At 43.8% G+C, this 27,478-nt stretch overlaps 1 protein-coding gene across 2 annotated transcripts; it reads left to right on the forward strand.

Moving 5' to 3' along the window:
- Positions 1 to 4,269: 4,269 nt before the first annotated feature.
- On the forward strand, positions 4,270 to 20,521 carry LOC124503670 (zinc finger protein 2). 2 transcript variants are annotated; one of them, XM_047068880.1, is made up of 5 exons: positions 4,270 to 4,327; positions 13,623 to 13,694; positions 15,101 to 15,227; positions 17,961 to 18,074; positions 18,604 to 20,521. In XM_047068880.1, the coding sequence occupies exons 2-5, from the start codon at positions 13,662 to 13,664 to the stop codon at positions 19,608 to 19,610; spliced, it is 1,281 nt and encodes a 426-aa protein (XP_046924836.1). In that variant the 5' UTR covers positions 4,270 to 4,327; positions 13,623 to 13,661; the 3' UTR covers positions 19,611 to 20,521. The 2 variants fall into 2 exon arrangements, with proteins under 2 accessions (XP_046924836.1, XP_046924837.1); XM_047068881.1 differs by lacking the exon at positions 15,101 to 15,227 and having other exon boundaries at positions 4,300 to 4,327.
- Positions 20,522 to 27,478: the final 6,957 nt, after the last annotated feature.

Below are 27,478 nucleotides of genomic sequence, written 5' to 3' on the forward strand. Positions count from 1 at the left end.
TTAAGTCTATTTATTTATTTTGAAAGAGAGAGAGAGGGGGAATGCGCACGAGCAGGAGAGGGGCAGAGAGAGAGGAAGAAAGGGAATTCCAAGCAGCCTCCATGCTGTCAGCGTGGGCTCTGTGAGCCCTGTGAAGCCCAGGGTGAACCCTGACACAGAGTTCAGTCCCACAAACTATGAGATCGCGACCTGAGCCAAAACCAAGAGTTGGACACTTACCGAGTGAGCCACCCAGGCACCACAACAAGTTTGTTTTTCATGGCCACGGATTCTTTCATAGACCTCCCTTGACTCTGGGCAAGCTTATAATGGCTGTAACCAATAGTGTGCAATAGAAATGACACTACTGATTTTCTTTTTTCTTTTTTTTTTTCAATATATGAAATTTATTGTCAAATTGGTTTCCATACAACACCCAGTGCTCATCCCAAAAGGTGCCCTCTTCAATACCCATCCCCCACCCCCCCTCCCTCCCACCCCCCATCAACCCTCAGTTTGTTCTCAGTTTTTAAGAGTCTCTTATGCTTTGGCTCTCTCCCACTCTAACCTCTTTTTTTTTTTTTCCTCCCCCTCCTCCATGGGTTTCTGTTAAGTTTCTCAGGATCCACATAAGAGTGAAACCATATGGTATCTGTCTTTCTCTGTATGGCTTATTTCACTTAGCATCACACTCTCCAGTTCCATCCATGTTGCTACAAAGGGCCATATTTCGTTCTTTCTCATTGCCATGTAGTACTCCATTGTGTATATAAACCACAATTTCTTTATCCATTCATCAGTTGATGGACATTTAGGCTCTTTCCATAATTTGGCTATTGTTGAGAGTGCTGCTATAAACATTGGGGTACAAGTGCCCCTATGCATCAGTACTCCTGTATCCCTTGGGTAAATTCCTAGCAGTGCTATTGCTGGGTCATAGGGTAGGTCTATTTTTAATTTTCTGAGGAACCTCCACACTGCTTTCCAGAGCGGCTGCACCAATTTGCATTCCCACCAACAGTGCAAGAGGGTTCCCGTTTCTCCACATCCTCTCCAGCATCTATAGTCTCCTGATTTGTTCATTTTGGCCACTCTGACTGGCGTGAGGTGATATCTGAGTGTGGTTTTGATTTGTATTTCCCTGATGAGGAGCGACGTTGAGCATCTTTTCATATGCCTGTTGGCCATCCGGATGTCTTCTTTAGAGAAGTGTCTATTCATGTTTTCTGCCCATTTCTTCACTGGGTTATTTGTTCTTTGGGTGTGGAGTTTGGTGAGCTCTTTATAGATTTTGGATACTAGCCCTTTGTCCGATATGTCATTTGCAAATATCTTTTCCCATTCTGTTGGTTGCCTTTTAGTTTTGTTGGTTGTTTCCTTTGCTGTGCAGAAGCTTTTTATCTTCATAAGGTCCCAGTAATTCATTTTTGCTTTTTTTAAGCAATCTTTTTTTTTTTTAATTTTTTTTTCAACGTTTATTTATTTTTGGGACAGAGAGAGACAGAGCATGAACGGGGGAGGGGCAGAGAGAGAGGGAGACACAGAATCGGAAACAGGCTCCAGGCTCTGAGCCATCAGCCCAGAGCCTGACGCGGGGCTCGAACTCCCGGACCGCGAGATCGTGACCTGGCTGAAGTCGGACGCTTAACCGACTGCGCCACCCAGGCGCCTCATTTTTGCTTTTAATTCCCTTGCCTTTGGGGATGTGTCGAGTAAGAGATTGCTACGGCTGAGGTCAGAGAGGTCTTTTCCTGCTTTATCCTCTAGGGTTTTGATGGTTTCCCGTCTCACATTCAGGTCCTTTATCCATTTTGAGTTTATTTTTGTGAATGGTGTGAGAAAGTGGTCTAGTTTCAACCTTCTGCATGTTGCTGTCCAGTTCTCCCAGCACCATTTGTTAAAGAGACTGTCTTTTTTCCATTGGATGTTCTTTCCTGCTTTGTCAAAGATTGGTTGGCCATACGTTTGTGGGTCTACTTCTGGGGTTTCTATTCTATTCCATTGGTCTATGTGTCTGTTTTTGTGCCAGACACTACTGATTTTCAAAGCTAGGTCATAAAAGGCCATGCAGCTTCTATTTTGCTCACTGGATCACTCTCTTGGAGCCCTGAGCTGCCATATACCCTGCCTGATTACCCCGAAACCACCTACTGTGAGGTAGTCCAAGAACAAAGAGAGGCTGCCAGTAGAAATTCTGGCCCACAGCCCCACGTGAGCCCAGCCACAGGTTCCAGTTCAGGTAGCAGACTCAAGTGGAGAAGCCGTTTGAGTCCTCCCATCTGAGGGTCCAGAAATTATGAAGCAGTGAAGCAGAAGCAAGCCATTGCCACAGTGCCCTGTCCAAATTCCTCACCCACACAATCTATTCGCATGATATAGATGTTTTAAGTGACTAAGTTTGGAGTAGTGTGTTACACAGCAGCAGATAGCCATAACGTCCTGAAGTTCGTCAGAGCTCAGAGTTGGTGGGCCTAGTGGACATCTGTCTTAACCTAGACAAGATAGGTGTTATTTCTTGGTTGCTCAGCATCTATATGCCTTTTCTTTTTTAAGAAATTCAGCTGAAATTCTCTTTAAACTTTCCAGCAACATGGCAGATTGGACACCCTGAACAACTCTCCTAACTGAAAACACTAAAAATGCTGAAAAGCTATAAAACATCTTTATAAACACACTGGTCACCAGGTCTGAAAGTGAGGAATTTGCAGACTTAAAAAAAAAAAAAATGGAGAGCTACAACTCTGAGAAGGGAGCAGCAAACCTGACTTTTTCACTGCTAAACCCCAGTGAACTTAAGCTTCCACTTTGACAGTTAACTGGGGTCAGCAAAGAGAGATAAAGCCTAGGGCCTGCCCAAGGGTGGGGAGTTCTAGAAGGAAACTCATCTAGAACCCCCAAATTTCCACTCTGCATAAGGCTAAATTAAAACAAACACCACACAGAAAGGAAGAGCAAGAAAATATGTCTTAGACATCATGACTTTAATCAAGGACCTTTAATCAAGGTCCAAACCCTTACTACAGTACAAAATCATCCCCAATCTGGCCCCAAATTACGGTTATCAGCCCCTAAACACCCACTCGCCAGTCATCTTGCTACTAATTCTTCACATTTTTATCCTCTAGTCTGTACCTTTACAGGTGTTATTCTCTCTGCATAGATTGCACTTTTTTCTTCTTCTTAATGAATTATTCTTTTTCAAGTGTACCAGTTACAGGAAGCCTTTTCTAACTTTCTCAGCCATAGTTAATTGCTTCCTCCATGTGCTCCCATAGTGTCTTAGACGTGACATATAGAACATACTGCATTGTGTTGTTATGCTTTTACATTGTGGGTTTTCCTTTGGAGCATGAGTTCGTTTGGGGCGGTTAACTGTGTCTTATTTATATCGGTAACAATGCCTTGCCTAAGCTGGTATTTTAGGCTTTTTGAGTGAAAGTACAGACTTGTTCCCAAAGTAGGATTTTATCATATTCTTGTAATCTCCAGTCTTCTCTGGAGCTCTAGCTCAATGGTTCTTAGCTTTAGCTGCACAGTAGAGTCACCTGAAGTTATTAGTAAACTCTCGCTCCTGAATGGATTCCAGGTATCAATATGTCCAAAGCTTTTCAGGTAATTCCGACATGCAGCCAAGGCTGAGAATCCCTACGACGTCTCCACCCAGGGCCCTCTAGCAGTACCAAGGCAGGCAGGCTGGTGTGCGCTCAAACTGTCGGTAGTCTGCCCGGGTGCCCAGTTTGTATAGACGTGTATCCTGGGCTCTCCACTTGGGGCGCAAAAATGTGCATCCTATGCCTCAGGCGCAGCCTCGTCCTCAGAACTAAATTCTGTATCTCTCCGGCCCAAATTTCAGAACCAAATCCCTGAAAGTGGACAAGATGAAGCAGAACAAGCCTCTTCGAAGCGCCAGGAGACTCGTTCTTGGTCTTCCCGGGCAGTGAAAACGAAGGGTAGGGACGGGCCCCAAAGATCCCACACATTTTCTTCGGACGGCCCTTCCATCGGAGGACTGGAGGGACGTGACATCACACGTAGGCAGTATTTCCAGGGTGACCATAAGCCTCCTTTACATCCTCAACCGTTCTCCCCCGACCCGGACTACGGCTCCCGGAACGCTGGGACTAACCACCTTCAGAGCCATCAGCCTTTTTCTCAGAAACACGCGCTTGCGCGGAATTTCATACGTCATATTGAAGCGCGCTGGCCGCTGAGACTTCTGGGGAATGGAGTTTGTGAGAAGGCCGAACATTGATTGGGAGCGCCAACGTCAGAGGCTTTGCGCAGGCGCATTGTTTTCCGGACCTGAAGAGGCGCCGTCTTCCTGGGTCCCGAGCACTCTGTGCCGGAGGTGAGGGCTGGGGGTGTTTGTCTTCGAGATGCGGAGTGAGCGCAGCGGCCGAGAGAAGGGAACACTGAGAACTTGGGGGAGGTGCTGTGGGAATAGAACAGGGTGACGCGGACGGAGCCAGCTTGCGGAGTGTGTCTGTGTGTGGACGTCCCGGCTCGGAGAGGGGCGGACGGAAAGTTGCCCCTCGCCCGCTATGTGTGCATGTGTTCCGTGGAGTGTGGGCACTGTTACGAGTGGTCTTTCAGCATAGATCCCAATGCCAGATCCCAACTTTCAGGTTGGAAGTTTGGAGCCTTCCTCCGCTCTTTTCGTTCTTCTTCCCATAATGGGTGTTTAATAAATACGGGTGGAAACTGACACTAAATCCATAGAATCGCCCACTCCGCCCCTTCCCTCTTTCCCAGAAAGAGTCTCAGATTGTCTCGTTTAGCCCCCTGCCTTGGGCCTTCGTATGAGGCTCCCATTTAAGGATAGATACTTCATTTTTTAAACTACATCATTGAACATTTTTACTTGATTTTAACCATGGCAGTTGAACTTTTAAGCGGTTGGAATCCATTGTTGAAACCTATGGTTATTATGTAGTTCATTGACAAGTTTAATTCTCGAAATAAGTACACCTCTAAGATATCCTCGATTTAAAAGAAGAATATTAGTGAATCGAGTCTGAGATGCAGTCCTTAAAGCTCTTGGTTTGACATACATGGTTATCCATTAAACCAATAATTAAAGCTACCTTAATGCCTAATGTGTCTGTTTCAGCTGTCAACATCATATACAATCTTTTCTTAGTTCAAAGGAATGAATGGCTAAATGAATGCTTTAATATCATTCTTTAGTTGCTAGGGGCCTTGAAGAGGGGCCCTTTCATGGAGGAGGTAGGATCTGAGGTGGCAAAAAAGCAAACAAACAAGGAGTAAGTAGCAAATCATTAGTCGGATTTGAGAGGGAACTGACTTTAACTGGAGTGAAGTGTCAAGAATAGTGGGAGATAAGGGTGGAGAAAAGTATACTGGTGTGATGACCTAGAGAATCAGGACAAAACCAAGCAGGCAGGGTGGATTTTATGGTTCTGATCCGGAGACTGACAGGAATAAAACTATTTGGGGACACCAATTCTAGAGGTCGTATCTAGGACTAGAGAGAGGAAGGGACTAGTGGCAGGGAGCCAGTTAGGAATGCAAAGTAATCCTGATGCAAGTTGTTAGGGACCTGAATTATGGTGTCAGTGGAGGGAAAGGATAAAAATGACAATGCAGAAGAAGGGTCAAGGGATCTATCTGGTGACTAACTTGATTTGAAAGGAAAGAAAGGTAAAAGTTTGAATTGGGGGCATCTGGAAAATAATAGCACAATAGAAAGAGAGGGGCTGATTGGGGAGTTGCATAGGGGAAGATGGTTTTGAGGTGCTGGCAGAATGCCAGATTCAACATTTGAGTCATTTGGAAACGCAAGTTGGGTTTGGAAGAGGGATTGGGACTAGATTGGGAGCCATCTCTGTAGAGGTGGAAAATGGAATGCCAGCTGGATGGACTTTCCGAGGGATAGCAAGAAGAGCATTGTACAAAGACTGAGCATTGGGCAGTGTCCTTGTTTCCAGGGCAAGACTGGGGAAAAGAGGCACACAGAGATGCAGTTTTATTGGTAGGAAGAAAGTCAGGCTAATGCAGTATCATAGCAACTACAGTCACCACTTGAAGAAGCAGGAACTTGTCAGGACAGTCAAAAGCTGCAAGAATTAAAGTTAAGGAGAAAAGGACTATCAGAATTAGAGGTCAGAAATGCACTAGTAAGTTTTGAGCGTGCAGTTTCAGGATGTGAGGGTTAGCAAGAGCAGGATAATGGATTCAAGAAGAGTAGGTGGCATTGATAGGTATATGTTACCAGGATTGATCATAAAAGGAAAACCCAAATGAGAACCCTTGCTACAGAGAGGCCATGGGATTTGGTGGAGATAGTTTCAGATAGATGAAGGGTTGTACTGTTTGAAGATGTGGGAATTGAAGCTATTGGTGAGGTGGGAGATGGTGGAGAAAGAAAGACTGGGAGCAGGGAGCAGATTCTAAGAGGCAACAGTAGTGGAAAGAAAGTAGGACACAGTCAGAGGGACACTCAGGTAAAGTCCCGGAGACAGACATTTCTGTTTGGTTGTCCTCACATCCCGTACTACCTAGCACATAGCAGGTGCCTGGACATATTTGTTGAATAGTAGGATGAATGAGTGGATGAATGGGTTGGTGTTGGGCAGTAGCAAGGAAAGCAACTTTCGTTTGTTGAACAGACAGAAAAATAAATGCTTTCCATTAACTATCTCATTCAATATTTATAACTACTTTGTGAAGTAGGTGTTAAACAACTGGGGGTCAACTTTTAGCTTAAGTGATATGCCCAAGCCTTTACAGATAATAATTAAAGGCCTGTGGAATGCGTTTTACCACACAGACCCGCCTCTTCTGGAACTCTTTTGTGAGTGAGTGTTCTACTGAAATTGAATGGTAGCTATGGAGGTTTGGAATAGCTACGGAGCAAGGATGGGAACACTAAAAGCTTTCCAGGCAAGGGCTTATTTGAAGATCTAGAATAAGAATTTGGGGAGTTTTTTCTCCAGAAATACTCTGAGAACCAGGAAGAGGACAAGAGAGAACAGAAGTAACTCCACGTGAATTTGGTGGATTTGGGGAGCCTTGAATTTCACCGAGAGCCTACTGAAGCAACTGCCCAGGAGGGAAGTCAGCCTGGCAGGGAGCCCACAGATAATGAGCACCCTGGGGGAGTATTGGTTGCTTAATGGCTGGGGGAGCTTTTATTCTCCCCATCATTTGTAATTTTTCAATGCTCACTTTATGAAAGTCATAATCTAATAAATGAAACTTTGAAAATTATCTTTAAGCATTTAAACACTGAGCAGTTTCAACTACAATTTCAGATGTAGTTCAACTGATTTGTTTGAAAAGCCCAAATGCTTTGGAAACATTCAAATACTTTGATTCCAAAGTTATTACTACACTTATACTTAAACCTACTCAAAAACATTGTAATTATAATTTCGTTGTAATTAGTCTTTTCATTATTTCTACCTTCCTAGGATTATAACATGACTTTTAGCTAATGCTAACACTTGGCACATTATTCTATATCCTTTATAGGTATTATTTAAGCATCACAGTAACTGTATTAGACAGATACCTTCATTATTCTAACTTTACAGATGGGTAAACTGAGACACAGGTTGAGAAACTTGCCTAAGGTCATACAGGTAGTAAGACACAGCTGGAATTTTATTTCAGGCAGTCTGCCAGAGTCCATACACCTAATGACTAAACTGTCCTGTATCTCTAAATACTAATTTTGACTTCTTACTAGGGCCCAGGAGTAATATTTTAAGATCCTCCTGGAAATGGAGGAATCTTAACAAACAAGGAAAAGACTACCGTCTAAATGCAACTTGCAGGCTACTGATCATATCTGTTTCCATTTGTGTATATATATCACTCTGCCTCCTCCTAACAAGATTCAAACCCCAATCTCTCCTCAGGTCAAATTCTTTTTTTTTTTTTTTTATAGTTATATTAAACTTGTCTTTCGAGTACTTTTTTTTTTTTTTAAGTTTTTACCTTTTGCATAGGTTTTACACATTTATGCAAACTGGTGTTCACCTCAGGGTAATATTCTTTTGAAGTCTGGCTTAACCAGTGTTCAGTAACCCCTTGTCTAGTAAATGTATATTGATCTGGTCTTTCAGAGTTTTGGAAAACTGTACCTTATTAGGATCTTATCATTAATAAGGCAAGATGGAGGGTTCATCTAGGGAAGGAAGGGATTAAGTCTGCACGGTTACTTTGCCTTTTTAGAATCTAAAGTGGATTCATTATTAGAGGTACATGCTCTTCCTTCTTCCTAACCTCAGTACTGATTAGTCTGTTTAGGGTTTGTAGTTCCTCTCTCTGGCATTACTTGGTTTTACCTCCATTCCCTAGATTTCTTTTTTCATGCTTATATGAATGGGTGCAAGTATATATCCTAAGGATACATCTGTACTTGGTGAGTAGTCATATAATTAATAGAAAAAAACACAAAGTACTTATTTATATAACTAAAGGCTTACTCATTGCCCTGTTTGTATTACAACCAGTTTTTATTACTTTATATTAATTTTTCTATTTTGAGCGTTTAACTCACCGTCCTTCAAAATTCGAACTATTTCATTTAGCGATAATAATTTTTACAACTTGGCCAGTGAATCCAGAGTCACCTGATTTTTCCTATCCAAAGATGTGGGAACAGCTCAAATTCGAAATACTCCAAGCTGTACTCATTAGCTTTCCCCCCAAACCACCTTTTCCATTGCACATCTCCACGAATGGTAGCATTATGCACAGCGTTGTGCAAATGAGTGACCTGGAAGTCATAAGTCATCCTTGCCTCTCCCATCACCTTCGGCCTCCACTTCCAGTCAGTCTATTGTCTGTTCTTCATGTCTTGTCAGTAGTTCCCCTTCTTTCCATTTCTGCTGCCACTGCTTTTGTTCAGTTTTTCTTCATTTTTACTCAATTATGAGATTCCTCACTGGTTCTTCCTTACCTCCATTTTTGCCCTCCTCTGGTCCCATTCTGCTGCAGCTTCCAGAGTGGCATGGCTGCCTGTGTCAGAGGTCTCCAAGATCACCCCACATTCAAGGATTTGCCGGAAGGATGTGGGACTCGGCCTATAGTTGCACTCATGTCTAAGATGATGACCGATCTTGCAAGGATGCACAGCTAGGTCATGAGGGGAAGAGAGGTAGAATCTGGAGGAATTCATAGGCAGGCTTTCTTGTGTTCTCTCCCTGCCAGGAGGGGTCACACAGAACACATCCTCTCTAGCAATGAAAATGCAACAACATGTGTGTGATGTTCCAGCCCAAAAGAGCTCATTAGAGACTCAGAGCCCAAGTTATTTTTTATTGAGGGCAGGTCAGGTAGGCACCCTCTGCCTAACACCTACCAAAATTCCAGAGCGTCTAGCAGGAAAGCAAGCATCCAGCATAAACCGCATTGTTCGCACAAATCATTTAGGCAATGGACCACCCTTCTCTTTTAGGGAACCCTCCCAAAATCTAAGTTCCCAGACCCCAGCCAAGGGTCAGTCTCACAAGTAGACCTTTCTAAGAGTAGCAGTCTCGGGTCTGCTTTGTAACTTTTCTGTACACCACCTTTCCTTCCTGTTATTTTTCCTGTACACCAAAGTAAATACGTACTCTTGTAAAAACAAAAATTAGAATGTAAAGAATTGTAAGAAATAGAATAAAATCACTTACAATTCCACCAGTCAAATTCCATTTACATTTTAGTATGTATTCTTTCAGTCTTTTTTCTATACACATGTGCATACACAAATAAGTAATTTTAAGTGTGCATTCTTTTTTTTCTTTTAAAGTTAATTGATATTTGAGCAAGAGCACAAGTGGGGGAGGGCAGAGAGAGAGAGAGAGGAGAGAGGGGGGAGAGAGAGAATCCAAAGCAGGCTCTGCACTGTCAGTGCAGAGTCCAGTGTAGGGCTCGATTCCACAAACACTGAGATCATGACCTGAGGAGAAATCAAGAGTCAGACACTTGACTGAGCCACCCAGGCGCCCCTAAGTGTGCATTCTTAATATTTGTGAATTTGTTTGAAAAACTTTTTTAGGGTGGGAGGGAGGGGAGAGTAGGTGATGAGCATTGAAGAGGGCATCTTTTGGGATGAGCACTGGGTGTTGTATGGAAACCAATTTGACAATAAATTTCATATATTAAAAAATAAATTAAAATAAAAATTTCATTGCACATTTCCACAGGAAAAAAAAAACTTTTTTAAATAAACATCACAAAGTTGAACTCTCCTGGTTATCTGTACCAATCCCATATCCCTCCCTCCCCAGGGATAACTCACAATTTGGTACTTATTGTCTCATATAGACTTTTTTTTAATATTTAAGGATTATTTCCCTTTTTTAATGTCTATTTATTTTTGAGGGAGAGCAAGAGCATGCACGAGTGGGGGGGAGGGCAGAGAGAGAGAGGGAGGGAGACAGAATCCGAAGCAGGCTCCAAGCTCTGTGCTGACAGCACAGGGGCTGACATGGGGCTCAGACTCATGAACCATGAGATCATGACCTGAGCCAAAGTCAGATGCTGAACTAACTGAACCACCCAGGTGCCCCCCCCATATAGATTTTTGTAGATATTATTTACCTGTTTTTAAGTTTTGTATAAATACTACACAGTAATTCTAAAGCTTTCTTATTTTTTGCTCAGTAATTCTGTGATTTATCTCTATCATTAACATACAGCTCTACTCCATTCATCTTAATCAATGTGTAATATTCCTATACACATAAACTCACACACATATAATCACAGTTTATCCTACTGATGAACATTTAAGTCGTTTGCAGTTTATCACCAGTGATCTTTTCCTTGGTGACTTTTTGTTTTAAATAGACTCCATGCCCAATGTGGGGCTTGAACTCACAACCCTGAGATCAAGAGTTGCATGCTCTAGTGACTGAGCCAGCCAGGCGCCCTTCCTTGGTGATTTGTAATGCCACCTCAGTTGTAGATCAAGCTTCTCTACATGTTTGGATACGTTTGCAGATTTTTTATTCTAGTCTATTAGTCTGTTATCTATGTGGTTATTTTTTCATGAAAATAAAAATCACATAGCATAGAGATTGAAAGCTGATTGACAGACCTGGGTTCAAATTCTACTTCAGCCTCTTACAAAGCCGTAACTTCACTAATCTGTAATATTGTACCTACCTTATTGATTTATGAGGATGGAATTAAATTATCCTTAGAAAGAGTGCTTAGCAGGGCCACATGGGTGGCTCAGTCAGTTTGTTTGTTTTTTTTAATGTTTATTTTATTTTTGAGAAAGGATGTGAGTGGAGGAGGGGCAGAAAGAGAGGGAGACACAGGATCTGAAGCAGGCTCCAGGCTCTGAGATGTCAGCACAGAGCCCGACGTGAGGCTCAAACTCATGAACCCTGACATCATGACCTGCGCCAAAGTCGGTCGCTCAACCGACTGAGCACCCTAAGCATCTGACTCTTGATTTTAACTCAGGTCATGATCTCACAGTTCATGGGTTCGAGCCCCGCATTGGGCTCAGTGCTGACAGCTCAGAGCCTGTTTGGAATGCTCTCTCTCCCACTCTGCCCCTCACCCACTTGTGTGTGCTTTCTCTCTCTCAAAATAAATAAATAAACTTAAAAAAAAAAAAAAGAGTGCTTAGCACAGTGCCTGGTGAATAGCAAATGCTCAATAAATGCTGGTTACTATGATGTTAAATGGTATTACAGTGTATGGATGGGCTGGATCACAAATTATTTAATCATATCTTCTGTTGTAGAAACTTAAGATATTTCAAATTTTTCCTGTATTTTAAGGATTAAATGAGATACTACATGTAAAGTGCTTCAAAAGTTACCACATGTAACACCTCAGTAAAGGTTAGTGTTAATGATGACTAAGAAAAACTTTGCATATATTCTCACTTATTTCTTTAGGACAAACTCCTAGGAGAGGGTTGCTGAGCCAAAGAGTATGTGTATTCCAAGGCCTGTGATACCAATCGCAATGATTTTTCTAAAACACAGATCTGATGATAACCCTTCCATGTTTAATCCTCAGTGGTCTCCATGGCTGTGGTCCTTCTTCTATGTATGGGCCCATGCAAAATTGTCCTTGATCTACCTGGCCTCTGCCCATTTCTCCAGTCTCATCTTTCCTTACAGCACTACTCACAGCCTAGAATTCTCCAATTCTAAGCTACTTACAGTTGTTCATCTTTTCCGTGTAAAGACCCATCTCCTCGTTTTTTTTTTTTTTAAACTTGATATTTTTCCTTACCTAGAATGTTCCACCTCCTCCCCACCCAGATCAAAACTTATCTTAGATCCTGCTTCTGCCAAGGAACCTACAGCCTCCTATCTGCATTAGGCAAGCCCCTGATGGACACTCATCAGGTATCTCTTTATAGTACGTATCCATCCTGTAGTGACTCATTATTTGGGTTACTCTTTTGTCCTGTGTTCTAGACTATAAGCTTTTGGAGGACAAAGACAGTGTCCTATAGTTTTTGTCTTTGGCATAAAAAGTTGGTGCTAAATAAACATTAGTAGACGAATGAATGAATACCAAAGATCAGAACATATATTCCCTTGACTACAGGAGAATAGTCAGTGGGCCATCTCTTTTCCTCCTTCTTCCCAGGACCACACTTCCCATACCACTCATGAATCCCAAGAATGCTTGATTCAACTGTGTTTAATTAGACTCCTGACTGTGGGAACCTGAGACCTACTCAGCTAACTCAAGTAAAGGGAGTTTACTGATAAGGATTCACACAAAGCCTAAGAGGTTTAGAGTCTTAGGGAAATCCAAGAATAAATAAGGCTGGTCTGTATGCAAACTGGAGCCCAGAGATGGTCCTACATGAATTGAGGGACTTCAAAGCCAGTAAAAAACTCTTAGGTCTTTGCTCCACTGCTGATGTGAGCAGGCTTTTCTTCCCCTGACCCATGTCTAGTCTTACCGTATCATGCCTCCCATGTACTCACTGGCTCTGCTTCCTGGTTACTTGGGCTCCCCTGATCCTCATGGCTACTTCCGTCCCTCATGATATCCTTTCAGCTCATCACCCACCTGTTGTCCTGACATTTCTTAGTTCACATTCCTGAGGAAGGATGTCACCTTTTCAAGCTAGATTGCATCTCAGTCTACCGGTCAACCTGCACATTGCCCACCTGAGACCTAAATCAGTGTGGCTCCCGGAGTGAGACGCAGCATCATGCAGAACAAAACATGGCTGTCCAAGTGCTGCTCCTGGAGCACGGGGTCGTGAATGGGTTATTTTTCTCTTAAAGAGACTATGGGTGTTTACTTGACACATCTTATCCATATAATCATTTATAAAATTTCTTGGACTTTTTATCTGGTAGCTATCAGGGCAATAGTGAATGTGACCTTATAAATACAGTATAAGCTTAATACGTTCTTGGTTCCAGGAACAGAACTTCTCCTGTGGGATCATAGTAAAACAAGTCCCACATTGTATCCTGAGTAGTAATATCTGTGGTCTTTCGCTCCAGTTCTGGGGTGGGGTGGGGTTGCTCCTGGCCTTGCTTTGCTTTGTCTTCCCTTTTTGTAGGGTATCAGGAATGAGAATGGACATATGACTCACTGGTATTTGGAGATTTCCTGCTTTATGGGTCAGAAAAATACAAGACTAGTCTTTCTCATACCGACGTTCTCATCCCGTACCTCTTCCTCATTAGGACTCTGCCCTTTTCTACAAGGAGAGCACACAGGAGGGAATGGCCGCTGTGTCTCCAACTGACAGATGCCAGGTGAGGTGGACTTTGTGTTTCTGAAATACTCTGTTAGTCTCCAGAATGTAACCACTTTTCTGTGTCTATCCTGGAGCTTCTTCAATCAAACCTAACCAGGTGAATGAAGGACTCCACAGGGAATGTGTCTTTCCCATTTGATCTGTGGTATCCTTCAGTGACCTTTTCTTACCTTGAACATGTGCCCAGTAGCCTGTCACTAGGCACACTGTGACCTTTGCGCTGAGTGATTTTGACTAAAAAGTGTTGGTACAGGTCTGCTTGGATGGTTTGGGGAACAGTTCTAGTCCTTATTTCCCTTTAGTGCATCTGTGTATAGACTGAGAGCAGACCCCAAGTATTCTAGGAGGTGTTGGGTTAGGCCAATGACACCTGTTGTAGAGCATCTCAGTGAGGTGGTAAGAGTTCTAAAGAGAGATGAGTGTGGGTAGAGACATGTGGCTTGCCCCATTCCCGCCCAAGGGCCCAGTGTCTTGAATTCTGTGCTCTGGCTTAGAACGTCTGCATGCACACTGGAGACTCATCTGGAGTTTTAGGACTGGAGGTAAAGATGCAGTCTTGCAGAATCACGAAGCATTAGCGTGAAATGAGGGGATCCTCAGGACAACCTAATCTACATCATCATTTTATGGATTTGTAAAAAAAAAAAAAAAAAAAGACAATTGGTGGAATCTGAATAAGATTATAGATTATAGTCTAATATCAATGCTGTTTTCTTAGCTTTCATAATTATACTGTGATTATGCAAGAGAATATCCTTGTTTTTATAAAATATGAGTAAAGAAGCATCATGTTTGCAAGTTACATTCAGGAAAGGGACACCTGGGTGGCTCAGTTGGTTAAGTGTCTGACTCTTGATTTCAGCTCAGGTCATGATCTCACGGTCATGAGATCGAACCCCATGTCAGGCCCTGCATCAGGCTCTGCACTAGGCATGGGGCCTGCTTAATATTCTCAATCTCTCTCTCTCTCTCTCTCTCTGCTCCTTCCCTGCATGCATGCACACGCTTTCTCTCAAAAAAAAAAAAAAAAAGTTCAGGAGAAAGATAGAATGTGTATGTACTGAGAGAAAGATAAAGCAAATGTGGAAAATGTTAACATTTGGGGAAGCTGGGTGAAGGGTACATAGGAATTCTTTGTTCTTTCCTTGCAAGTTTTCTGTAAGTATGAAAAAAGAGCCCCTGATATTCACAGGCTGAGCTGTGAGTATAGGGATTACGACCAAGAACTTCATGCCTCAGGGAATTATGCCACTTTCCCCGAGTGCTTCAAAGCCCTGCTTTATCAGAACCATGTCCCTTAACCTTCCCTCCACAACCTCAGGGCTGTCATCTTTATAGACTGTTTTGTCTGGTCCATGTAAAAAGAAGGGTTATGAGTAAGGGAGAATGTTATTGTGTTTCCAGGAATCAGTGACATTTGAGGATGTGGCTGTGATTTTCACGGATGAAGAGTGGAGGCATCTAGTCCCTATTCAGAAGGACCTCTACAAGGAGGTGATGCTGGAAAACTATAAGAGCATTGTCTCATTGGGTAAGGAGAGCTTCCCACAAGAAGTTAGACTCTGTACTGCGTTAATGGGGGGTCGTGGGCTAATAAGTGATACCTCTTCTCCCACCTGAGTTCTGAAGCACTGAGAGACAAAATGGAGGGGTAGAAGGCTATGGCTAAGATGTACAGCAACAGTGGACTTCTCAATTGTGAACCGCAGCATTGGACAGACTTGTTCCCTGAGCCGTAGGCAAGGGAACCCCAGCCTCCCTTGCTCAGCAGTCTGCCCCTGCAATACAGAGGGCCCTGCTCCCCAGAGCAGGGGCAGACAGAAGAAGCCGAGTCACATATGCCCCATCCTTCCCCCAGCTTATCAGGCAGGTAACTTTCTCAGCTCCATCCAGAGGATGAAGGGTTGGTGGGGGAGGTGGAGGGCAAGGGCTATCTTACTGAGGGAAATTTTCTTTTCAGAGAAGCAGAGAAGGGGAGGAAGAAGTGTTTTCCTTTAAAAAGAGGGCAGTACGGGCACAGAAATACAAGGCTGTGCCTCAGAGTAGGTCACTACTCTGCGTTTGATTTTGAATATTTATCTTTAATGCAATCTTAGAGGCGCACAGAAGGCACTTTGCAATTATAGAGACCTGTGTGACAAAGGGAAAATTAAGAATGACTGCCTGGAGGCACCTGCCTGGCTCACTTAGTCTGTACATCTTGCAGCTCTCGATCTCAGGGTTGTTGAGTTCAAGCCCCATATTGGGTGTAGAGCTTACTTAAAAAAAAAAAAAAAAGAAGCTGATGTAATATATTTGTGAGAAGTAAAGTTAGGCTCCTGTAGGTAGTGAGAACCTCTCAGGAGCTTCCAGCATAAGAGGCTGGGAGAGTGTACAGATTCAGAAACCAGTATAAAATAAGCAGGAGGTGGCAGCCAAAGGAGTCCCATTATAGATTTTATGCAAGGCATGTCAAGAATTTAAATAGGCCAGGGGCGCCTGGGTGGCTCAGTCGGTTAAGCGGCCGACTTCGGCTCAGGTCATGATCTCGCGGTCCGTGGGTTCGAGCCCCGCGTCGGGCTCTGTGCTGACGGCTCAGAGCCTGGAGCCTGCTTCGGATTCTGTGTCTCCCTCTCTCTCTCTGCTCCTCCCCCATTCATGCTCTGTCTCTCTCTGTCTCAAAAATAAATAAACGTTAAAAAAAAAAAAAAAAGAATTTAAATAGGCCAAATAGGAAAAAACAGGTAAATATTCAGGGAACATTAAGGGAGACTGCTGAGCCTTTGTCACAGGCTTTGGTGGGATGAAATATTGGGGAAAATAGAATTCCTAGCAAAGGTCAGAAAGAGGAAGCCACAGGGAGGCCATGGATGTGGCCAGTTTATCAGCCGAGAATCAGCATACAACCAGATAGGTGTTCCGTGGGCCCAGGAAGAAAGTGTGTCTCTTTCCCAGTTTGGGGCCCCCAGTGCAATAGAAGTTTAGACTTCGAGACTATTTCTAGGATGGGTTCTATTTCTTTAAATAACCAAAAATGGACAGATTCACTTCTAGAAACTTGTCCCAAGGAAGTAATAGGATTAACAGCCCCTGGTATATAAAAATGTTCACCATATCATTGTTTGTTAATAGCAAAACATTAAAAACAGTCTGAATGTCTGTCAGCAGGAGATTAAATAAATTAGATTATTCCATACAACGTAACCTCTTGTAGCCATTAAAGTGCTAAGATAGATCTGTGTTAATTGAAGTAAAAGAATGTTTAAGTTTATTATTATGTGAAAAAAATCAAATTTACAAGTCAGGATTATTTTATAACCCATTTAAAAAAATTTTTTTAATGTTTATTTATTTTTGAGAGACAGACAGAGCATAGGTGGGGAAAGGGGACAGGAGAGAGGGAGACACAGAATTTGAAGCAGGCTCCAGGCTCTGGGCTGTGAGCACAGAGCCCGACATGGGGCTCGAACCCGCAAACTGTGAGATCATGACCTGAGCTGAAGTCAGATGCTTAACCAACTGAGCCACCCAGGTGCCCCTATAACCCAGTTTTTAACAGAATGTATCTATAGGTATCTTTCAGTTTCAAAATAGATACGAAGTACAAAAGGTGATTTTTCTTTTTACTTCAACTTACCCCTAATTTTCCTACAATGAGCATGACCCACTTGTTTAAATAAGAGCTTAGTAGTAAAGGGTAAACAAAAAGATTATATGTTTTTACTCAAGATGATCTGTTTTGATTCTCATCTTCCCTGACCCAAGGACTCTTTCCCCCCATCCTACCAGTGCTAAAGCTGGGACATCCCATTCAGTTCAGTGGGAAGAATAAACACATAATTCAAATGAATTTTATCAACTTTTTGACCAAGTGCTACTTTGTTTCCCTTAACTTAAAAAATTTTTTTTGATGTTTTTATTTATTTTTGAGACAGAGAGAAAGCACGAGATGGGGAAGGGCAGAGAGAGAGGGAGACAGGAACCGGAGTGGCCTCCGTGCTGACAGCAGAGAGCCCGAATCAGGGCTCGAACTCAGAGTGATGAGATCATGACCTGAGCTGGAGTCAGACGCTAGCTGATTGAGCCACCAGGGGCCCCATCTACTTGGTCCCTTTTAGAACCTCCATTCTGAGCATTCTTTTCCAGTACTTTGCGCTCTGTATTCCTGGTGTGTGCCCTCTGCCTTTTGCATTTTCTCTCAGAAGCACTCTGAGGCTGGGATTACGCTTTGAAATAGTGGCGTATTTTCATCATGTGCCTGGCTTGTTTCTTTCTCCATGAGCAGGACTCCCAGTTCCTCGACCTGAGGTCATTTTTCAGTTGAAGACAGGGGATGAGCCTTGGATAGTTGATCTTCATGGATCTGAGGAGAGAGAATGTCCAGAGAATGTCTCTCTAGGTAATTGTGTATGAACAGGGCTGGGCAGAGTTTGGGTTTGTTTTGTGGTTGTTATTTGGGTGTTTGGGAGGGAGGCTTGGGTACCACGTTTTTCCTCACATTCAAATCTTCTGCTTTAGTGTTTACTCTTTATCACCCACGAGTGTTGACTTTTTTTCTGTACACCTTAAAGTGTCACTCATCTTTATTCACCAAATGTTGTTCTCTCAGATCTGTCACATTGCCCGTTCACCCTTTGATATTCCTATTCCCCACCATCCTCTCCACTCAGTGTACTCTCCTAGTTATCCTGGCCATGCTCCCAATGGAAGGTCTTCTCTTTTCTGAGATGTCCACTGTCAGTTCTATTCCCTACTTTCTTCTCCCTTCCCAGGTCTCAGTCTTTCCCCAGCATGGACAAGTGTCTGTGCAAGCGAGTGAGGCAGTCACCACACTCTACTTTTCCAATTTATCGTAGTGTCTCTTCTTTCTGATGTAGTATTTCCCAGCCCAGGAAAGAAACTGCATCTGTATTTTCTGTCCATTCCAGATTGGGAGACCAAACCTGAGCCTCAGGGTGCTTCGGAAGAAGAAAGACCAGGACGAATAGTGAGGGAAAGGCTTGGAAGAAAAGTTCCTCTGTGTCCTAAATTTGAAGCTCGTGCCCTGGAGGGTGAGTTAGAAACAGGGAAGGGGAGCCCTGTGGTGCAGACCTGCAAGAAGTCCCTTTCCCAGAAGGAAAATTTGCAGCAAGGGTCTAGCCCTCTGAAGAAAATTCTCACTAAGGAGAGAGACCAGGAATGCAGCAACTGTGGGAAGACCTTTTTTGACCACTCATCACTTATCCGCCACCAGAGGACTCACACTGGAGAGAAGCCCTATGACTGTCACGAGTGCGGGAAGGCCTTCAGTCACAGGAGCAGTCTCAGCAGACATCTGATGTCTCACACGGGGGAGAGCCCCTACGAATGCAACGCGTGTGGGAAGGCCTTCTTCGACCGGTCGTCCCTAACGGTCCATCAGCGAATTCATACCGGAGAGAAGCCCTTTAAATGCAGCGAGTGCGGAAAGGCCTTCTTTGACCGCTCGTCCCTTACTCGACACCAGAGAATTCATACTGGAGAAAGTCCTTATGAATGTAATCAGTGCGGGAAAGCCTTCAGCCAGAAAAGTATTCTTACTCGACATCAGCTCATCCATACTGGCAGGAAGCCCTATGAATGTAATGAGTGTGGGAAAGCCTTCTATGGCGTCTCGTCACTGAACAGACATCAGAAAGCTCACACTGGAGAGCCTCGCTATCGGTGCAGTGAGTGTGGGAAAGCTTTCTTTGACCGCTCGTCCCTCACGCAGCACCAGAAGATTCACACTGGAGACAAGCCATACGAATGCACCGAATGTGGGAAAGCCTTTAGCCAGAGGTGCCGGCTTACGCGACATCAGAGAGTGCACACGGGAGAGAAACCCTTCGAATGCAGCGTGTGTGGCAAAGTGTTCAGTTCAAAATCGTCAGTCATTCAACATCAACGGCGTTATGCCAAACAAGGAATTGACTGAGTTGGGTGGAAGCTTCAGTCAGCGGACCACCGTAGAAACCCAAGACTGGTCTTTTCCCACAGCAGGCACATCCCTCATTTGAGCACTCTACGTATTCTGGCCACTACTCCCCTTTTCCATCTCTGCTGCCACGGTGTGAATAAACACTCGCTACCTACTGTGTTATAGAACTGATGTGGGATGCCGGGAAGGAGGCTGTGACTCTAAAGAGTCGACATTTTGCTGAAACTTATCAGACAATAGGATAAATGTTAGGAGGTGATCCGCAGGCACGCCTCTTGTCTGAGGCCCCAGGTATCACTGCACTTTAATAACCGGAGGCCAGGATGGGAGGGATGGCAGAATTGTGTCAGGGCCGCACTGTTGCTTCCAGAACGGTTCTTTTTATAGCTGGGTCCCTTTCCCCTGGGAGCTTTTTTGGGCACTGAACTTGTTCTTTGTGTCCTAGCTTGTAGGTCCCTTCTGCTGCTGCTGCTGCTGCTGCTGCTGCTGCTGCTGCTGCTATGACTAGCTAGCTAGCTAGCACTTACCGAGTGCTCATTATGGGGTAAGCACTCAGTGGAGAGTTCGGCAAAGAGTAGATTATTTGGTCCTCTCACCAACCCTATCAAGTAGAAGTAGGTACTGTTACTATCCTCATTTTACAGATGAGCAAACTGAAATTTAGAGGTGTCGAATAATTTGCCCAAGGTGGCACAGCTAGGAAAAGGTGAAGCCAAGTCTTGGATACAAGTCTGCCTTCAAAGTCTGTTCCTTTAAGCATTATGCTCTACGGTTTGTTTCATAATTTATGTACGTGTAATCTCTCCTCAACTAGATTGTAAGCACTTGGGGGCGTGACTTACGTGTCTTTGTATCTCACACGGTGCCTTGCACATAATAGGTGCTCAATAAATATTTATCCGAATTAATGACTTTTCTACCTACCAAGTTCTATCTGTGTAAAGCATATCCTTGGGTTCGTCCTTTCTCTGAATTTTCAGTCTAGCCTACACCTTTCTCATCTCAGCTCCCTTACTGCAGTAGTCATTTCCTCATTTGAATTCTTTCCTCTTCACTATTGAACAGGGGAATGCTATGCTATGGTGCCATAGTAAGTAACCCCCCAAGTAAAGTTTTTTTTTCACGTAAAATCCGATGTGAGTCAAGTCTGTCTTACTCCATCCTCATCATTTAGAACTTGTCGCCTCTAGGGTTATCATGAAAGAGAAAGCTGGGAGGTATTTTAGGACATTTTTAAGGGCCATCCCTTCTTCTCTCCGCATCTCATAAACCAGAACCCAGCACCAGAGGCTAGGAAAGCACCTCAGTATTTGGTTAACATCAACGGCCTCTGTCGCAAATTACATTTTGCACATTACTGACATTTTGCACACTACTATTAGGCCAGTCTTTCTAGTCTTTCTAAATGACTCTCTCCTGCCCATCAATACCTTATTCAAGACCTAAAATACCTCCCTGTTTAATGAAATCTCGGAATATTTAAGGTCTGCCTTGATGTGATTCCACCTCTCTGAACTTCTGACTCCCGAAATGCTGAGTCCCAAAAAACTCCTGTATGCCCTGGGCCCAGTCCTATATTTTTATTTTATCAAAGGTCAGGCGCTAGGCAACTTCGACTCCAGGTGTCTGCATTCCTTTCCGGGTTGCTTGAGGTGAAGCCCAGAAGAGGACTTGATTCTGAAAGGCTGTCTGGAACTCAGTTCTCCCAGCATGAATCCCAGGGGACCAAGAAACATTTCTCCTGGGAGCTAAAGTCATATTCAAGAAGGTGGATCGCCAAACAGACCACTCCCCACCTCCTAACAACCCTATTTGTCCACCTTTCTTAGAGCAGACGAGTGGCAGGGAAGGCTTTTTCATGTGTGGACTCTTGAAGCAACTTAAGGAAAAACACTTCACAGAGTGCAGAATCTATCAGAGTGGATAATAGCTGGTATTATTTAATGTCCAGTAGAAAATAAAAGGGACGATTGACAGACTTTGGACTGATGACTATATCTGAGAGTTCTGAATTTTTAATTTATTCCCTTGTTAGAAGTAAAGTGAGGATCAGGAGCGCCTGGGGGGCTCAGTCAGTTGAAGGCCCAGCTCTTGATTTTGGCAAGGTCATGATCCCAAATGCATGGGATTGAGCCCCGCATCAGGCTCCACACTGAGCATGGAGCCTGCTTAAGATTCTCTCCCTCTGCCTTTCTCTGCTGCTCTTTCTCTCTCTATACACACACACACACACAAAAGGAAGATGTAAATAAGTAAATTGAGAATCAAGTATTTTCCTAAGATATTCTGCTATTGTCAGCAAGATAAAACTAGAACAAATTCAGAATACTAATGGACCTGGGACTACAGTGGTTAGTGAAACAGAAAGGGGATATAAATTTGATACTTTCCCTTTGTTACCTTTTTGGTTTTTTTAAGTTTTTTTTTAAGTTTATTTATTTAGCAATAGAGGCCGCATGAGCAGGGGAAGGGCAGAGAGAGAGGGAGAGAGAATCCCAAGCAGGCTCCCTAACATCAGCACAGAGCCCAATAGGGGGCTTGAACTCAGGAAACCATGAGATCATGACCTGAGCTAAAATTAAGAGTCAGATGTTTAACTGACTGAGCCACCCAGGCACCCCATCTTTGTTCTTTTTTTAAATGTAGTGATCTGGAGGGCTTTTTTTTTTTTTTTTTTTTAATGTGAAATACTATTCCACCTACTAAAAATTCTGAGGGAAGGGCCACTTTACCTTTGAACTGGTATCTCCCAATAGGGCACACAGTACTGGAGGCCTTAAATTTTGAGGTTTTAGCTTCACCAAATGATCATTAGTAGTAGCAAATCTTGGAACCAGAAATTGGTCAAATTTTTAAAATTAAAAATACCATAGTTTTAAAATTAAAAATGAAACTGGTGAGATTAATTTTTATAATCAAGTTTTAATTTAAAAATAGTTGAATAAATGTTTCATTCAATGTCATTTCCACATGTAATCAATGCAAAAATTATTGACATGTGTTACAACCTTTTTGAAAAAAACTAAATTTTCGAGGTGACTGGGCGGCTCAGTTGGTTGGGCACTCGACTTTGGCTCCGGTCATGACCTCGTGGTTCCACGGGTCGGAGCCCCACCTCAGGCTCTGTGCTGGCAGCTCAGAGCCTGGAGCCTGCTTCTGATTCTGTGTCTCCCTCTCTCTGCCCTCCTCCCGCTCATGCTCGCTCTCTCTCTCTCTCTCTCTCTCTCTCTCTCAAACATTAAAAAAAGAAAAAAAATTAAATAATCTTCAACTTCTTTGTATTTACAGCACATCTCAAGTTCAGACTAGTCACATTTCAAGTGCTCAAGAGCTACCTGTGGCTAGCAGCTACTATATCGTACAGCACAGTTTCGGATAGCCATCAGGGGCTTTTATAGGTAACAGATAAAGGGACTATTTTGAGTTTTTTTTATTTTTAAACTTTTTTTAATGTTTGTTTTTGAGAGAGAGAGACACACAGCTTGAGCGGGGGAGGGGCAGAGAGAGAGAGAGAGAGAGAGAGAGAGAGAGAGAGAGAGAGAGAACCTGAAACAGGTTCCAGGCTCTGAGCTGTCAGCACAGAGCCCAACAGAGGGCTCAAACCCATGAACCGTGAGATCGTGACCTGAGCCAAAATCGGATGCTTAACTGACTGAGCCACCCACGCACTCCAGGAGTTATTTTGATCATTGGAGATGTTTGAGGGGTGCTTGTTTCTGGTCCTGTGGTAAGCACTCTGCACCTGCAGAAAGAAGTCTTTTGCTTCCAGTAGGTCAAGCGTCTGGGTGAGGTCCAAGCCTGGGAAGCCTGTTGTTACCATCCCTCAGGCACATTTTTTTTTATAAATAGATCTCAAAACAGCTGCTTGGATCTTTGTGTGCCTGACTCCTTTGTTCTGAGTTGGATCTTTTGTTATCTCAGGTAGGGAAGAGATGTTACTTATGGACCTCTAACAACCCAATCAGGATATGGAAGAGGAAATATCTAAGGTTGCCAGTTGTGAAAGATAAACGATCCTTCGTGTGATCATCACCTCTTTCTGAGCAGGATATTAGAATCCATTTATTATGACTCTAGAGGGAGGAAAATATTCTATTAGAATGGGCAAAGCATGAATGGGTGCTGGCAATGGATGGGCCCAGTGGAAACTACTGGAGCTCCCCCACCACTCCAAAACTGTCAATATAAAACAGTGAGGAAAATTAAAGGCATGACAATAAAGTTGGAGGACCTGGGAGTGATTTGTCCCACCATTTCCTTTCTGATTCCTTGACTTGTCTGGTGAAAAAGCTAGATCCGAGAAGTTAACTATCTCTGAGAGCTCAATAGAAAAGCTAATGAAGAAGAGTCAACTGTAGCTCGTTTTGTGCTTTGCCTTGTTTCTAAATTGGAAGATGGCTGTCAGTTGCCTCTTGAGGGATATGTAGCCATTGATCTAGTTAACACATTCTTTTCTATACCCATTAAATTGATCCACTAATAGCGGTGTAAATTTAACTTCACTTTGAACAAACTAGCAATTTGCTTTTATTGTCCTGCCACTGAGATAATTCATTATTTTTGCATTATACCATAATCTGATAGAGCAAGATTTAAATAATTAAAATACTGATGTTAGTCATTACACTAATGACAGTATCTGTTAAATAAGGGAAGGAGAAAAAGCCAATAAACAGTGTGTAATTAAGTTGGTCACTGCCGTGGGCAACTGAGGTTCAGTCCCGCTGGGACCTGGGGAATCATGTCGAATGAGCCTCAGGATTATCTGCCCTTGAAGTGGGGAGCATTTATCTACTGGCTCCCATCCCCCATTGGTTAAGTGTTGCTGCATGAACATCAAGGCTTGCTGTAGTCATCCCCTGTGGCAGAGTCAGAGAGTAACTCCAGGGAGGAAAGTGAAAAGTGTGGGGTACGACCAAGGCAAGGGGTTATCTGATTATGTTTGTGCAAATGTGGTTGCTGCAGCATGGCTGGGGTAAAATTTGGGCCAAGAGAATATGAGGTAGTGTACCCAAGGTGTTTGGTATAAGGGTAGAGAGTGAGCCCATTTGAATATAATGAGCTTGAGATGTTTGTGAAATATCCAGACATATGTAGGAATGTTCTGCAGGCAGACTGAACCTGAAAAGAGTGATTTCATATATATGGATGATACCTGAAACCATATAGGTGGTGGGAAATAGCTTATGAAGGTAGAGTGTTGGAAGAGACTAGGATCTAGGATAGGTCCTTGAAGAACACAGATTTAATGGGCATGAAAGAGGAAGAGTCCATAAAAGAAGAGTAAATGGAAGAGACTAGGTAGGTAAGAGAAACACTAGGTGAGAGCAGGTTAACAGGAAAGACTTTCAAGAAAGGGAATAGTCAAAAAGTGTTCAATGTTGTCAAGTGGTCAAGAAAACCAAAGCATTAGGGGCGCCTGGGTGGCTCAGTCAGTTGAGCATCCGACTTCAGCTCAGATCATGATCTCACAGCTCGTGAGTTTGGGCCCCGCGTCGGACTCGGTGCTAACAGCTCAGGGCCTGGAGCCTGCTTCAGATTCTGTGTCTCCCTCTTTCTCTGCCCCTAACCCACTCGCATTCTGTCTCTGTCTCTCTCAAAAGTAAATAAACATAAAAAAAAAGAAAGCCAAAGCATTACCCACCCCCACCCCCTGATTTGTCGATAACTTGGATGGTGGTGCCAAAGCCATATTGGAATGAATTTGGTTAAGGAATGGGTGGAGAGGAAGGTAAACATAGCAAGTATCTTCAACGTTGAGTAGTTTCGCTTTGATAAAAAGGAGAGGTTAAGATTGGTAGCTGGAGGGGGATGTGAAACGAAGAGAATATTTCTTTTAAAATGTAAGAGATGTAAAAAAAAAAAAATGTAAGAGATGTGAACATGTATCAGGATGCCTTCGGGTACGGCAGATAGAAAATGCTTCCTCAACTTGCTTTAAGCCTCAAGGGATTTTATTAACTAACATAATTACAAAGCCCAGATGTATCTCTGTTTATTGTTCTAATTGGAGAGGGCAGTAGAATGAACGTGAAGAAAGGCAAATTTGTATTTCTGATTACAGGCAAGTATGGGAATTCTCTCCCAAGCTTTCTCCGCTCCACCCCCACTCGGAAAGCGAGGGAGATGAAGCAGCAGGTGCCTGAAGAGAGTAGAGGTTGCAAATATCCTCCTGGATAGAAAACTGCCTAAGAAAGAGGCATCCTTGGTAGGGGTCCGCCTGGGGCAAGCGAACAGGGAGGGCCAGGAGACAGCCTTGGTTCTTCACTTTTTTTTTTTTTACTACATTTTCTTTCTTTTTTACTACATTTACTACATTTCTTCCCTTCATTTTTACTACAAGTGTCACCTTCCACCTTTTGAATGACGCGCGCGACTACCCCTGTGGTACCTCAGGAGGCGGGGCCTCCGAAAACCCGCCCCGAGGCCTTCTGGGAATCGTAGTTTTCCGAGGGCACTTTGCGCAGGCGCTCTGTGGTCCTGCTCCTCATGGGGCCGCCGGGAGCCGGTTGGCGCCCAAGGTGAGGACCAGGGGTTCGGTGTGGTGGGACCCGTGGCTGCGGCGAGAGGAAGGTGTTGAAGAACGGGCCGGGAAGGAAGTTGGGCTGCGAGACGCGATGACGTGAGGGTGGAACCGAAATGGGGTGTTTGGAACTATCCTTGGCCGCTGCTCCCAGGCTGACCTTGATCCGACCTGCAGCGGGGAAGGGGAGGAGGCGCCAGCTGCAGGCCCGGCGCGACTCAGGGTGACGACATGGGTGCGAGGTGAAGTGAGACGTCGGTAGCCTGGCCCCGCAGTGTGAGATGACGTGCGCTGGGGTGCGCAGGGCCGCGCTCCGCAGTGTGTATCCGCCGGGTAGAATGGCGCATTTCCTCCCGAGGCGGTCCTTCCCCTGCTTGGGAAGTGCTGGGGGCTCAGTACACCAGGATTGAACTGACTCCGCCGAATCCTGCTGGTCCATCCTTCCCGGAAAGCCCCTCAATTACTCATTTCTCTCGGTTCCCTGGGCCAGGGTTTCAACCGCTTGCACCCGGCTTCTTGGAGCTGTCCAGTGGCGCTCCCTCTTTGAGAGCTGCTTTCCAACACCAACTAGACTTTTTGCAAAACTTGGTATTTCAATTAGTCTGCAAAGATTTCTGGAGTACTAAGTATGTGGAAGTAGCTTTGTTAGTGTGAGGAAAGCAAGATTTGACTCCCAAGATTTGCCTACTTGGAAAGATAAAGATACAAATAACTGTAGTATAAGATAGTATACACCAGGTGATTGAATCAGAAATCTGAGCGTTCAAAGACGGTAATGACCCTGAGTCTTTGTTTTGTGATGTGGATCAATTTGGTTATGGATTGGAAAAGAGTTTATAGGCTTGGCTAGAAACATCCACAGCTTATTTTAATGATACTGGCAGGCATCTTAAGATTAATGCCACCCTTTTGGTTCTGTGAGCCACACTGGATGCTGTGTCCTCTATGTACCCCCAGGATTCAAAAGAGCTCTTAAGAGGAGAGGTCTGGTAGCAGAACGTGAACAATGAAACCTCAGGTAAGAAGGTAGAAGATTGGTTTTGCTCCCTGTCTTAGGTCTCTTTGGGTTGCAAACTGCAGAAACCCCGCTCAAACTAGTAGAAGGGGGATTCATTTTGAGGATGCTTGGTTAGGTCACGGAACCCAAGGAAAAAGACTGCGGTGTGCTTGTAAACTGCAACTGGGGACAGAACAAAAAAATTCAGGACCCTCTCTTAACCCCTTGCCTTTACTTCTGTTTGTACTTCTGTTTTATATTTCCCTGTCACTGCTGACTGGCTTTTTCTGCTCTCAGATGGCATGACAAAATGTGACTGTCAAGGGCTCCCAGGTTTTCATGCCC

Source organism: Lynx rufus, unplaced genomic scaffold, assembly GCF_022079265.1.
Source record: "Lynx rufus isolate CCGP_SWC_20201006 ecotype Redwood Valley unplaced genomic scaffold, mLynRuf1.p SCAF_8, whole genome shotgun sequence".
Lineage (NCBI taxonomy): Eukaryota > Metazoa > Chordata > Mammalia > Carnivora > Felidae > Lynx > Lynx rufus.